Source organism: Cololabis saira, chromosome 2, assembly GCF_033807715.1.
Source record: "Cololabis saira isolate AMF1-May2022 chromosome 2, fColSai1.1, whole genome shotgun sequence".
NCBI lineage: Eukaryota > Metazoa > Chordata > Actinopteri > Beloniformes > Belonidae > Cololabis > Cololabis saira.
The window spans coordinates 32,893,573-32,908,686 of NC_084588.1; the positions used below are offsets into that span (position 1 = coordinate 32,893,573).

Here is a 15,114-nt window from a genome sequence, read left to right on the forward strand (position 1 = left end):
AGCTGAACACACAAACCCTCTACAACAATGGGGAACATAGTTTCCAATCATCTTGTTAGAATGGTCATAAACTGACTAGCAGACAATGTGCTGTCTACTAGATGTTTTGGACATGAAATACATGTGTGTTTCGTTTTCATACATCAACGAGCCAAATTGTGTGTCACTGGAAGTTACTGTAAAAGGAACTAAAAAGATTTAAAAAAACATTAAGAGGTGACGAGCAATGCATAATTGGTGGTTGCTAATGTTCATCTTTTAATCCAACCTGCTCCTGTTTAGCTCCTTGCATTTTTTAGAACTCTATATATTTTTGATAGTTTCAAAATTTGACATATTACCATCATCAGCAGTGGAGACAGAGTGTGATGCTTTTCGTCGATGACGTGAGCTAGAATCTAATGCACACTTTAAGTGTTCGTTGTTTTAAGGGTGTTGCAGGCTTAGACGTTTGGGATACAATATTTGTATTATTATTTTAATGACGGATATTGTTAGTACTTTGTATGATAGTAACAAGATTTATTGTGATTGTGGTGGTTCTTAGGAAGGAGGACCCAAATCAGTAATAGGCTAAATTGCCCAGTTTAATATTAGAAGATGTCTGCACAGACAGATGAGGCAGCTTTTTAAGATTACACATTTCAAACACAAAGACGATTCAAAGTGCTAAACATCGACAAAGAAATGCATCAGAACATTAAAAAAACTAAACTTAAATATAATCCATAAAAAAAATAATTTAAAAACCAATTGATAAAAAACAAATGAAAAAAAGAATGACATAATGTAATTCCAGTGCAGTTATGGGTGCAGCAGACAATTTATTTAAAAGCACAGTTAAACTTTAAAAGTGGTTTTGACACATTTAATATCAACATGCAGTTTTCTCCATTTGGGTTTCAGCATTTTCAGTCTTTCTGATTCCCATTTGAGTTTCTAACAGCTTATTGTTACCTAAAGATTTCAGCGCAACTTGGTTTATTTTCGTCAAGGAGATTTTGAACCCCCTATATTACACACCAATTTGGAAACTGGCAGCAACACTTTAAAGCCTATTCTGTGGATAACTGGATAACAAGTCTGAGCTTCAGCTTCAAAATTTGTAAGCTGTATTTTGGTCACGATACATCTGGAATTAAGGTAGAAAGCTAGTTTCATTCCTTCCTATTTATTGCCAAATGCAATCCTTCCTGTCTTTTTTTTATTCAGCTGCGGAAGTTCGATTGCATCCCTCTATCTACTTGCTCAAAGCACTGATAGAATGAAGCAAGTGATCAAAAACAGGAAAGAGAGTAGAAATCCAAAAGTGGTCAACAAAGATCCAGAAAACACAAGGAGGAGGAATTTGATTCATATTTTCTATTTGTTTAATTCAACATGCAAAGCCAAGTAATCTAAATTGAATCAATTCATGCAACTCAAATTCATTCAATAAAATTGAGAGTTCAAGTAAATTAGATTGTATGAGCTGAAGTTTGTGAGAACAAGTGACCCACATTGCTCAAAGTACATTTAGTGAAAGTTTCATAAAAAAGGTAAAATGTTATGCTTTTAAACATTAGCGTACATAATCTGGTCATCCCCGCAGCTGTTTCCACGCAGCCTAATAATAACCCATAACAGGGAGATTTACCTATGTTGCTGCAGTGTGTGTGTGTTTTAGGTGTGATAGGAAAAGGCAGCAGAAACAGGTTAGCAACAATAATGTTAAGCACTTTCACAGCCAAAAACAAACACTGGGCAGTAAATTGATTTATTTAAAGCAGCCTCTGAGCTGTGAATCTCCTTTCTTCTGTTATCACTTTTTGCTTTATTGTTATCTGCTGCTCCCTTAGTTTGATGGTTCTTGTCATCTGCTTCGTTTCTTCAGCCCTTTGTCTTCTCTTCTTCACTAAATACTAAATTGTCATCAGTTTATGTCAGCCAGGTGGCTTAACAAAAAATAAAAAAGTTAAATTATTTCAGTTCAGGTGTCAGGAATAACTACTTGCTGGAAACCATAAACATAGAAATTGCATTTATATTAACATAAGCAATTTGTTGTAGATTCTGACTGTATTATAGAGAAAACAAAGGCCTAAACCCGGCGAGTAAACTCCTCTCTAGTCCTCTGTTAGACATAATAAGTTCATGGTGGGAATATCAAGATCCTCTTTGCATACATGCTGTCTTACATGTAAACCAAAAAGCATTTTGTCCCATTTTGTTTGTTCATTTTATTTAGCCGTTCTTTATTAAGGAAGGTCCTGTTGAGATCACAGATCTCCTTTTCAGAATCAGAATCAGAATCAGAATCAGAATCAGAAAGGGGGTTTATTGCCAAGTTTGTTAACACACACAAGGAATTTGTTGTGGTGATTGGTGCAATACAATAAAAATAAAAATATAAAAACAAACAGATATATAGAGATAAAGTAAGAGATAGAATAAAATAAAATGTATAAACAGAAATAAACAGAAATGTACAATATGAGGATTAAAAAGTGCCGGATATGAGTCTTTACAAAAAGTGACGTAGGACAACAGATGACAGGTAAAATTTATAAATGTAAAATGTACTTTTCAGGGCAGTCCTGGTCAAGAAGCAGTAGAAAAAAATCCAACAGACCGTTATCGTTATAATATAATAATATAATAATAGTTATAGTTCAAATATAAACTGATATAAAATAAACTAAAAATAGTTCAAACAATATGAAAAGGGAATCCAAAAGCAAGTCAAATATTGTATCTCCAGGTCTTTCGAAGTATTTTTAAAAGGATTAAAAGAGACGAGATTTTGAAGTTTTAAGATCTTTTGTGAAATGTTCGGGTCTGAAGGAGCATACTCAGAGTGCCAACCTGGAGGAGGGGTTATATGGATTTCCAATGTTTGATGTGTGATGTTGGTGCATAGTGTTGTTCCTTCCATGCAGATTGCAAGGTTCTTACAAACTTGATAAAAGAAAGAAAGCAAACCCTGCCTTTTCTCTTAATGCAGCATTCCTCTTGCAGAACTCAATCAACGGGTGAGGTTCCGTTACACAGAAGCAAAAATGCAGCATAATCAGTCATCATTGAACTAGAAAACCAGAACTACTGGTTGACGTGCAAAGAGCGTTGGTTTATTTTATATTGCCCTCAAGTGGCCTGTGTGATAACTGCAAGATGCTGTTACACAGTGGTATCAAATACAATAATTAAACTCCATAGGTAAATGTTACTTAAAGATGTACGCATACCAAATGAGTTATGGAACCATCAGCTTTTGTAAAATGTTTTAAATCTGTTTGAATTTTACTCTAATATCACCAAATGTAATCCGCTTCAAATGTGTTTCTTGGCCTTTAAAGACTTCTGAGTGAACTCTGGGAACCCTTAGACCAGGAAATGGGAATGTAACTTCCCTCACACCCAGGGCACAGTCTGTTTGAACTCTATCTATCTATCTATCTATCTATCTATCTATCTATCTATCTATCTATCTATCTATCTATCTATCTATCTATCTATCTATCTATCTATCTATCTATCTATCTATCTATCTATCTATCTATCTATCTATCTATCTATCTATCTATCTATCTATCTATCTATCTATCTATCTATCTATCTATCTCCTCCCCTCTGGACGGGGCTACAGAGCACTGTAGCCAAAACCTCCAGACACAGAGACAGTTTCTTCCCCCAAGCTGTTGCTCTGATGAACTGTCATCACTCATAGAGTCTCAGAGTAACAATCACTGTGCAACAATAATAATAATAACCACAATCATATGCTATAACAATGCACCTTTCAATAACCATGTCCACCTCATACTGCTGCACCTTTCACTACACTAATATCATTCACTACAACGTGCAATTATGTAAATATCCGTCTGTTATCTTATTTGTATACCAGTATTTATTATTATTATTATTATTATTATTATTATTGTATCAGTACTGTTTATAGTGTGTCATACTCTGTTATTATTGTATTATTATTATTTCTATTTCTATTGATGCCTCTTGTTTTGCACTATCCCCTTTGCTGCTGTACACTGCAAATTTATTAGGAATATCTTATCTTCACTTTTTTAAATTGTATATATGAGAGCCACATTTTTCTATTTACTTTATAGTGAGCAAAAATATCCAAGTCAAATTCTCTGTCTTGTTTGACCTGACTCGGCCAATAAACCTGATTCTGATTCTGATTCTGATTCTGATTCTGACTGCCATGTGGGGGTACATCAGGGATACATGCGTGTACGTAATGACGTCACACCTTACGTCGTGTGCGGTTATAAGCGCCGGCGCGGTGACGTCAGCTCGTACACGGAGGTATCCCCCGGCTGTCCTTCACGTCCGTCCACATCCTGCTCGGGTTGACTCTCAAGCGCAGCAGCCATGGCCCTGCTTAAATCCAACAAGTTCGTCTTCTGTCTGGGAAACATCTCCCCATCCCTGGGAGTGCTGTCCACTCGCAACAGGTACTCTAGCAGCCCAAACGCTGCACTAGAACCCTCATTGCAGCAGCAGATCCCCGAGTATCAGTGTATTAGGGGCGAGCTGTCACGCTTTATGTCTGGCATGAGCTTCAGGCAAAACCTTTGAGTTTTAAGCCTTTATTATAGGTCGTTGCGTTCATAGAGCAGTTTCCCTGCAGGGTGCTGGGTGGATCAGCTGCAGCGGGTTAGCTAGCTGCAATCAGGGGTCAAATGGTTTCGCAAGGCCCTGTCAGCATCAGTAACCATCAGTTTATACTGATTATTATGGTTTATGACTCGGGGAGTGAGGGTATTTTTATTATCTTATCTGTAACGCAAACACATCCTCTTCGTTTATTGGGAAAATGTGCCTTAGAGGTCAACTTTTTGTGGCGCCTGCTGCTGGTGAACGTCACATGTGTTGCCCCTTCAAAGTGAAGTCGCATTAAGGCTGATTTATGGTTCCGCGTTAAATCGACGCGGAGCCTACGGCGATACGGTGCACGTCGCCGCGTACCCTACGGCGTAAGGGTCTGCGTCGATTTAACGCGGAACCATAATTCAGGCTTTAAAGGTGCAGCGAGATAAAACAGGTCAGCTGTTAAAAACGACCGTCATTTTTTTAATTTTTTTTTAATTACTAAAGTCTTTTTAACGCATTTTAAACAGCGTCTTTAGTAGAATTTTTACACGACCGCTACTGTTTCCCCTTTAAATGCCACGCACCTTTTGAGCCGTGCGGCTTGCCGTAGCCGTGCAGACACGCTGGTTGGCTCTCGCCTGCTGCTGCTGGATGCTGATTGATTACCGCGCCTTACGTGGGATCGCTCATTGGCTAATATATAGTGGTGAAAGCAAGTGATCGGCTTGTCCTTTTGAGGGTATGCTTGAAGGACAAATTTGAGATCGATCGCGAGTTACTTCAAATGTTTTATGCATCATTTTTCTCCATCCAAATCGTTTATTCGTGGGAGTGGGCGTGTCTCAGAGGTCTCCACTAGCTGTAACCTTGCACATCAAGTTTACCATTATGTAAGATGTTCAAAAGTTACCTGAGAGTGAACTGTAATCTCACTATGTATCTGACCAAAAGTCCTTTAGTGTATTGATCACAGGTAATCTGCTGTTCAAAGGTCCTTGGCATGAGCATAGAGGTTGTTCACTCCTAAATAATACATAGTATTGAGTTAAAATGCACAGTGAAATTACTTAATCTTTGTTTGCTCTGGTACTGATTTATTTTATTTATTTATTCAGGAAAGTCCCATTGAGATACAATATCTCTTCTGCCAGGGAGTCCTGGTCAAGATAGCAGCAACAAAATGAATTCAGTTTCATATAAAAGAAAATAGATACAAGGACAAGTAACTTTACAAAAAATAAAAAATATCAAAACAAAAAACAAACATAAAACATACAAGGATCAGAAAGCTAAAAAGAATTCATGACAAGAATGACACTTGATTAAAAACAATGACTGATTACTTTGTGTTTTTTACCTGCTAGAATAGAATAAACTTTATTAATCCCACAGAGGAGAAATTTACTTGTCCAGCAGCAAACATACACATTCAACAATTTTACAAAATGCACACGAGGTATGAAAAGGTATTAAAAAAAAGTATATCCAAAAAATAACCAATAAATAGCTAAATAATTTAAAAAAAGAGCAATATAAAAAATGAGAAATGTACAAAATAAATACTAAACCCAAAAAACGAATAATATATACGTGTGCAAAAATACCAGTGAGGTATTCGAAGGGAGAAGGTCATTGCACTATTAGAAAAACAGGTTATTGCACTCGAGTAGAGTGGGTTATTGTAGAGTCTGATGGCTGTCGGGATGAAGGACCTGCGGTAGCGTTCCTTCTTGCAGCGCGGGTGCTACCAACACATAGGGAGAGGGTTATATTCCTCTGTTGTTCAGTATGTTCAAAGTTAAACTTTGTATATTCAATTTTCAACTCTATTGTATTTATATAGCATCTATTACAACATGAGTTGTCACTGGGTGCTTTTTCCAGAGACCCAGAACATGACCCCCAAGCAATTATTACATAAATATAAACAATGGCAGGTAAAAACTCCCCTATTGGGAGAAAAACCTTAGGCCAAACAGTGGCAAGAAAAACTCCCCTTAGGAAGGAAGAAACCTTGAGCAGGACCAGGCTCGTAAGGGGGGACCCTCCTGTCTGCTGTAGGTACATATGAGATTAAAAATCAAATATCAATGAATAGCTTTATACATATATTGCTGGTAACCTGATTTGTAAAATAACTACATAAAGAATGGTGATTTTAAAAAGCCGGCATACAACATAGCAGCCTGAAAATAAATGTGAGTTTTTAATCACTCAAGCTGTTGCAATAAGCCTCACAAAGGATTTTTTAATCCACCTCTGATGAATTATTCAGTGCTGCATTTGAACTTTTATTACATAAAGATAGCAAATATCCTTTTTCCAACTGTGATTTTTGTGCAAATAATGATGCTATGGGACATGTGATTTTCAATGAATTAAGTCACTCTTAATTAATACAACATGTGTATTAGTTTAGGGAGGTTGGAGACTCTTGCCCTTTGCAAAGGGTTCTATCCTAAATTTAGCTCAAGATTTTGATGGTTTATAAAGTAGACGAAACCTGAGACAATGACATGCTAGTGCAAGCAGGAGTTCAGTTGAAGTCCCAACATGCAACAACCTTGATCTACATTTATCCATTTAGGATACACTGTCATACACAAGCAAGTAAATAATAGCTTTGTGAAAGGGTGCATGCATTTCAATAGTCTGGAGTCTTATCCAGGTTTTAGCCCTGCCACATCGACATGTAGAAATTCAGTTTGAATGTAAATTATTCTCCTCAAGCTACAATGGTGGAGTTCAGACAATCGGAGAAAGACAAATTCAGGAGTTTAAATGATCTCTCCACCATCCCAAAAAGCTCTGCTGACCTTCAGTGTAGGATTCTTCACTGTTAAGCCCCCACACTTTAAAATAGATTCACACCAAAGCTCCATCTCCACTTGTATTGTAACATGAAATCTTATTCTCAATTATATTGGTTGGAATAGTTAGCAAGTGAATGTGTAAGAGATCTCAATGATGGTCCACATGGTGAACCCAGAGTAGCTGGTTCTCTTGTTTTTTGGACTTTGAAACCTCTGCACAGATTATGTTTGCTGCCTGAAACTTCTACCCACTGTTTGTTGTTCATGTCTCTACGTCATTGCAGCATTGTGAGGTCACATGAGGTTAAAGCTTGAGTATTAGATCAACAGCATGTAACAGAAGCAGGGCTAATGCAGGTCTGACAGTGTTTATTTGTTTATTTGTTTATTAAAAAGGATCCCCATTAGTCTTCACCATGGGAAGACTATTCTTCCTGGGGTCCACACATAGACATACAAAAGATGACAATAATCCAACTCAAAAAGGGTGAAAAACATTCACTACAATTCCTGAAATAATAAATTGAACCAAAAATAAAAGATTAAGTAAACAACCATCCACATCTTAAGTAGCAATATTTGCTACTATCACCAGATATGTTCCACTTTTGAGCAAAATAGTTTGCAACGACTTTATAATTTATAATATACCCATACCTCCTATTTATAGTAGTATAAATATATTACATATCATAATATACTCATACATTATAATATACTCATACTTCTAAACTATATATATACTCATAGCCTACAGCGATTTAGAATATATTTACTATTACATTTATTATATATATATATATATATATATATATATATATATATATATATATATATATATATATATAAAATATACATACAAAAGTGTGTCCTGCTCCCACCACCATCATTAATGATTTGATTTGTGTCTTTGATGCAGCTCATGGTGGAGTGGAGTGCAGATGGGTCCCCCTGATCCCATTCTGGGGGTGACTGAGGCTTTCAAGAGGGATAACAACCCCAAGAAGATGAACCTGGGGGTGGGAGCCTACAGAGATGACGCAGGAAAGCCTTTTGTGCTAAGCTGTGTTCGCAAGGTAGGTTTTCATGATGAACTAAAGCAACACCATTCAGGTAATGGTGGGGGGTCAGGACTGGTCGAGACTGGTCACCGGGAATCTGGCATGACCAAGGGACAATATTCCAAGTTCCAGGTTAAGTCCATTATTGAACTAAGAACAGTTGCAGTTCCTCCACAGACCACTGGGAGCTGGCCCTAAAAGAAAATTGGCCTCATTGAATCCCAAGTTAAAATGCCCAAATTAGCAGCAGAAACAAACATATTTACAGCCTGGTTTAAAAAAAACAACAAACAATAGTTTTGATGTCCATAGGCAGATTTCAAATCCATATGTAAAGGGGGAATTTATTTATTTTTGGTACTACTTGCGGTTAAATTATATAAAGCAATTAATATAAAATATTGTACATATATTTATGTATAATTAAGCACATGGTCTTAACTGATGGCGGGCATTGTCAGTGGCTATCTGTCATCAGTTTTGCTACTTGATGCTTAGCCCCAATGACTTAAAGGAGTATATTTACAGGGCTGCACATAAGTGGGCCGCCAGAGCGCATGCGCCGTCAAAATCCACAGTGCGCTGTCAATCTTGTGCTGCGAAGCGCTTTTGCGTACCAACAGCTGGGGCTCATATTATTGGTTGTGGCCAGACCAGAATACTAATATTAAAAAATCTATTGCGAGAGCTTTTCCCCAGAACTGCCACTCAAAGTTGGTACTGGCCAATCACAGCGCGTCCTTACTCCCCCTCCATGCTCGTTGCGGCGGTGGGTTGGGCAGGAAGAGAGGTAAGGATCAGCTTTACTGAACAAACCCCGACACGTCTCGTCAAAATGTGCAAGAAGCAAGCGCCATTAAGTAATTATTTTGGCGTTCCACCACCACCAACTACAAAGAGAAGCCAAACTGAACCACTACCCGACTCGAACAGAAAACATGTGTTCGCCGAGAAGTGGCTGCATGATGTTACGCGGCGACGCGCACCGTACGTTCGCGGTCCCGCGTATCCTACCCCGTAAGCTCTGCGTTGGTGCAACGCGGAACCATAAATCAGCCAGTGTCCGTCACTGCGTTCAGCAGTTTCCTGTACCAGCAAGACGCTGCTCTCTGATTATGGCTTAAAGTTTATGAAAACCCCAAATAAAAAATAAATTAGAGAATATTTTATGAAATCAATAAACAATTCCATCATCAAAATTATAACAAATAAAGGTTCAACATATCTTGCTTTGCATGTAATAAGACTAGGTAATATATTAGTTTCACTTTTTAAGTTGAATTATTGAAATAGATTAACTTTTACACCATATTCTAGTTGAATTATTGAAATAAATTAACTTTTACACCATATTCTAGTTGAATTATTGAAAAAGGTTAACTTTTACACCAAATTCTAGTTGAATTATTGAAATAGATTAACTTTTACACCATATTCTAGTTGAATTATTGAAATAAATTAACTTTTACACCATATTCTAGTTGAATTTTTGAAAAAGGTTAACTTTTACACCAAATTCTAGTTGAATTATTGAAATAAGTTAACTTTTACACCATATTCTTCACCTGTAGCAATATTCTACACCTTGGCTGATGTGGACATACATAGCATAGGAGGCTATTTCAGCTGCTATATGGTTGGCTGTCTGTACAGTCATGCAAGTTCAATGCTATTAAAGAACACGTTTTTTCATATAAGATAAACAATTTTATGCAGTTTAGAAGTTTTGGGGCTTTTTGGCGGACCTCATCAGTGATGGCCAGCAGGTTTTCCAATGTCCTTCTCTTTGCAACCGCCACCACAGAGTCCAGTTCCATCCCTACCACAGAGTCAGCCCGTCTTATCAGTCAGTCTAGCCTTATTCCCCCCTCCTGGTGCTCGTCTTCTGAAGTCCTGTGTACCATCGATATTCACTTCCATAAAACTTAAATGCTAATAATTAGAATTGCTGATTTGTCACTTTGAGATGGTGTGGATACTTCTGTACTTTTTAACAACATTTTATCAATTATGATTTGTTTGATCCCATTTTGAATTCCACACTTGCTCTGCAGGCTGAGGCTTTGATTGCAAGCAAACAGATGGATAAGGAGTACCTTGGCATTGGTGGTCTGGCTGACTTTACCAAAGCTTGTGCCCAGCTCGGTCTCGGTGCTGACAGTGCAGTCTTGAAGGCCGGCAGGGTAAGTTGAGGGGATTGCTAACATAACTTAAAAATGTTTGCCTCTGTTAAACCCAATTCAGTGTGTCTGTATCCATCTCCCAACAGAGTATCACTGTCCAAACCATCTCAGGAACTGGATCTCTCCGCATTGGCGGCAACTATTTGGTGAGTTCAGTATTGGTCACTCGGGACAAAGGAAACGCAGAAAAATGGTTCAAGTCATGGCGGAGATATAATCAGATTATCTGTCATAGGCTCGATTCCATGGAGGTCCACTTGATGTGTACCTGCCCAAACCCTCTTGGGGAAATCACACACCCGTCTTCAGAGACGCCGGCTTGCAGCTCAAAGCGTACCGATACTACGACCCCTCCACCTGCGGCTTCGACTTCAAAGGAGCTCTTGAGGACATCACTGTGAGTTGTGGGATGGGGACAATTTCTTAGAGGGCAGGAGAGAATTAGATGGATGGTTTATCTTGTTTGGCATCTTGCTGTAAACATTTCCCAAAGGATGAATAATGGTTTATTTATTGTCAGATCATTACCGCAGAAAATCTGAAAAATCTTCTTTTTACTAAATTTTATATATATGGGGGTGGGGAATGGTGTAATTGTGTGCACATCCCTGACATTTGACAATTCAATAATATAAACTTCTTTCTTATACTGGGACATGTTTGACATTTATCCGGTAGCTGACTGACTTCACTATTATGCATGGTATTGAAGTTGATAAAACAATCTGTTTGTGACAGAAAATCCCAGAGAAGAGTATCATTTTGTTGCACGCATGTGCCCACAATCCAACTGGTGTGGACCCCAGGCCTGAGCAGTGGAAGGAGATTTCTGAAGTTGTAAAGGTAAGAATAATCTCAACACGATTCTAGGAACATTTTCATAAAATATGGGCTTTCATACCTTAGTACATTTTCTCTGGTCCAAATTATTTGTCGAGTATTTATTTGTTGCAACATTTTCCTGTTGTGCCTTGTATTAGGAAATAAACTATTTTATTGTGGAATAAACTAGTGTACTGTTCTGCATATCAGCTAGTTGACATGTGTTTTGCTTTTTAAATTTTAGCCGGGTGTCCTTGTTTAAATCTCTTGTGTTCTCACCTTTACAGAAGAGGAACCTGCTGGTGTTCTTCGATATGGCCTATCAGGGCTTTGCCAGTGGAGACATTGATCGCGATGCTTGGGCTGTGCGCCACTTCATTGAACAAGGCCACAACATCCTGCTGTCCCAATCCTTTGCCAAGAACATGGGACTTTATGGTCAGTCAGAAACCAGAACACGCTGTATTTACATCAAAGAAAAAAGAAAAGACTACACGTACCTGTCGAAATGATTTTGAAAGGTTGTTGGGGTTTTTTTTTCACTTATATTTTGCTACCACGTAGATGGTAACATTGAGAAAGTTTATCAAAGAAGTTTACACATTCTTGAAGTAATTGTACTAGTTAGGTGCTCATTCAGCTCTTTCCGTGGATTTCTGCCCTGACAGTGCTTTCTCCTCGTCACAGCTAAAGTTAAACTCTTAATTGATCAGTGTTTTCAGAATTTTCGCCTTTTATTGGCATGAGCTTGGTTGGTTAGATATTAACTGATGGTTGTTTTTGACAGGCGAACGTGTGGGAGGCTTCACCGTAGTTTGCAACGATGCAGAAGAGGCAAAGAGGGTGGAGTCTCAGCTCAAGATCCTCATCAGGCCCATTTACTCCAACCCGCCAATGAATGGTGCCAGAATTGCATCAACCATTCTCCACACACCAGACCTGCGCTCACTCTGGTACGAGCTACTGATTTGCATACATCAGATGTATGCAAATGTTGTGTACCTGAACTAAAAGTAAAAAAAAAAAATGTCTCCATCTTTTCTATTTACCACTGTAAAGTGCCCTGTAACATCTGTTCTTCCATCTGTTCATTAACTGCAGGTTGGAGGAGGTCCATGGCATGGCTAACCGTATCATTAAGATGAGAGAACAACTGGCGGGAGGTCTAAAGAAGCATGGCTCCTCCCACAACTGGCAGCATGTCATCGACCAGATCGGGATGTTCTGCTTCACAGGTCTCAAACCTGAACAGGTACTGGAGCATACGTTTGTATAAAAGCTGAAAAGCCGAAGAAAATGTGTCTCTCAATGTATGTAATGGATTATTTTTAAATCGGAAATTATTAAAAAATATAGGAACACAGCTCACTTGGTTGAGCAGGCACAATTTGTGGACCCTATCCATACTATCACAAATGTACATGTTTGATTCTTGTTAGAAGCTTAAAATGGCAATTTATATTAACATATCTGTGATTTGTCCCTTGGTTAACATTATTAGCATTTAGCTTCACACATATACGACCTTCTAACTCGACACCACAGCCCTTTTTCATTGCACGATACCTCGTGTTTTATTACCCTACCTGTTGCCCTCCCCCTTTTATTAACGGACATGGGGTCAGGTGTTGAGCTGGCTCCCTTTATAACCTGCTACTAAGGGTACACGTAATTGCAGGTCAGAACTGATGTAAACAGAATGACGCGAGATGGCGGGCCTGAGTGGGAATTGTTGTATACATTGTAAGCGTGTTACGGGAACCGCAATATGTAATTGATGACTAAAATGACAGGCCGCTGTGTTGCAAGACACAAAACTCAAACCAGTCACAACCAGAATAAAGATCTGTGTCACTTTTGTTAGTTCTTTGACTTGATGCTTGTTTTTTTATCCTGCAGGTTGAGCGTCTGATGAAGGAGTTTTCCATTTACATGACCAAGGATGGCAGAATTTCCATGGCAGGAGTGACCTCTGGGAATGTGGGTTACCTGGCAGAGGCCATCCATGCGGTTACCAAGTAGAGAAGATCTCGCTGAGAGCGACAGAATCAAAACTGCAGTGTTGAAGAGGAGCTTTATGCCTCACAACTCCAGTCCACCTTTTAGAGAAGCAAAATATTTAGTTGTACTTTTTGTCTGGATTTCAACATGAATTCAACTTGGAACGGTTACTCTTAACATTTCACTGAACAGGTGCCCCTACCAAAATTAAAATAAGGCATATTTTTCACCTCTTACTGAGCCAATGCTGCAACTTATTTATTGTGTGGAATCAACTGTTTGCACTACTGTCTTTCTAACTGTGTGCTCTTGGTTCTTGGTGATTTGGTCACATCACCATGAAACACTGGGGGGGGGGGGGGGGTGACTTTTCAAGGTGTAAAGTACATTAGCTTTGTGTGCGAGAAGAGATTTGTGTCGCTTTTGTGAAAAGCCGTAGGGTTTTTTTTTTTCTTAATTAAACAGTGGTGTTGTCGCACTTTAAAGCAGCATGGCACTATTTGAGTTTGTCACAATCTTAACTGTATAAATAGACATTTATCAGGTTGTCTGTTCTGTTTACTAGTTTGATCTGTTATCCAGTAATTCGCTTGTTTCTTATTTTGTCTTGTGTATTTGGTATTTTTCCTGCAGGTTGTGTGAATCATGGGTTTTGATCTAGGTAGTCACAGGGTCAGCAGTCTCTTTTTTTTTTTTTTCTTTTTTTTTTTTACTTTAAAAATGCCCATAAAAATGAGCACACAAGCTGAAAGAGTAAAGCAACAGTATGGAGACCACATTACCACATTTCCAGTAACTCCCCAAATCCTATCACATCCATTTCTAATCTTTACAATAAAGGCAAAGTACTTGACACCAGTGCTGATGCTTCTGAAGTGGGGTTGGGTCTTAAGATGAAAAAGGCTTTTCATAGGAGATTAACACACAGTGCACGGACATTCAGATGCCGTGTTTCAGCAGGAAGTTTCAACCTGTCCATCATCGAAACAAGGAAATGACATTTAGATGGTGGGGTTTAACCCAGTCTGCTTATACTTCTGACAAGTTGTCTATTCTCTGCATTCTGTCTTGACTTGAGAATCATTGGTCATGTATCATACAAAACAAACAATAAATCGTTATAGAATAAACTGTTTCAGTGAGTAATTTTATTTTCCAAAGTCACTTTATACTTTTTTTTCCCCCCTCGTTATACTGACCTTTTTACTTTGAAAAGAAAAAAAAAAGAATGTGTTGGAGTACTGTATTGATACAATTTTTCCATTAATATTTAGGTTTCCATGTCGGTTTGTATTATTTTGCAATGAAGGATTACCACAGTAAAGTAAACTATAATAAATGGGCCTCTTGTGTTTCTCTATGAAGTTTTGATATTTCATTACGTTTCACATTTCAATAACAAATGGAACCTATATTGTTGCTGAATAGATGATCATAGGCTGTTTTTGGCAGGAATGACCTGTGCTATATTTAAATGCAGAGAATCCAAACAAGACTTTCATCTGTTGTACAGCCTTGTCGGTTCTTTTTTTTTTTTGCAATATTTATTGTAATTTTATGTAAAACACCCGACATATTCGAATTACTGCTTATGCTGTCATAGTTAGGCAATAAACCTTAAAATTTTTTGGGCTA

The 15,114-nt window shown here is 38.1% G+C and overlaps 1 protein-coding gene across 1 annotated transcript; it reads left to right on the plus strand.

Annotated features, from left to right (window-relative positions):
* Positions 1 to 4,302: 4,302 nt before the first annotated feature.
* On the plus strand, positions 4,303 to 14,609 carry got2b (glutamic-oxaloacetic transaminase 2b, mitochondrial). Its single transcript, XM_061744014.1, has 10 exons — positions 4,303 to 4,460; positions 8,332 to 8,488; positions 10,528 to 10,656; positions 10,743 to 10,802; positions 10,892 to 11,053; positions 11,395 to 11,499; positions 11,766 to 11,916; positions 12,266 to 12,431; positions 12,580 to 12,730; positions 13,378 to 14,609. Exons 1-10 carry the CDS (start codon positions 4,378 to 4,380, stop codon positions 13,498 to 13,500), a joined length of 1,287 nt encoding a protein of 428 aa, XP_061599998.1. The 5' UTR covers positions 4,303 to 4,377; the 3' UTR covers positions 13,501 to 14,609.
* Positions 14,610 to 15,114: the final 505 nt, after the last annotated feature.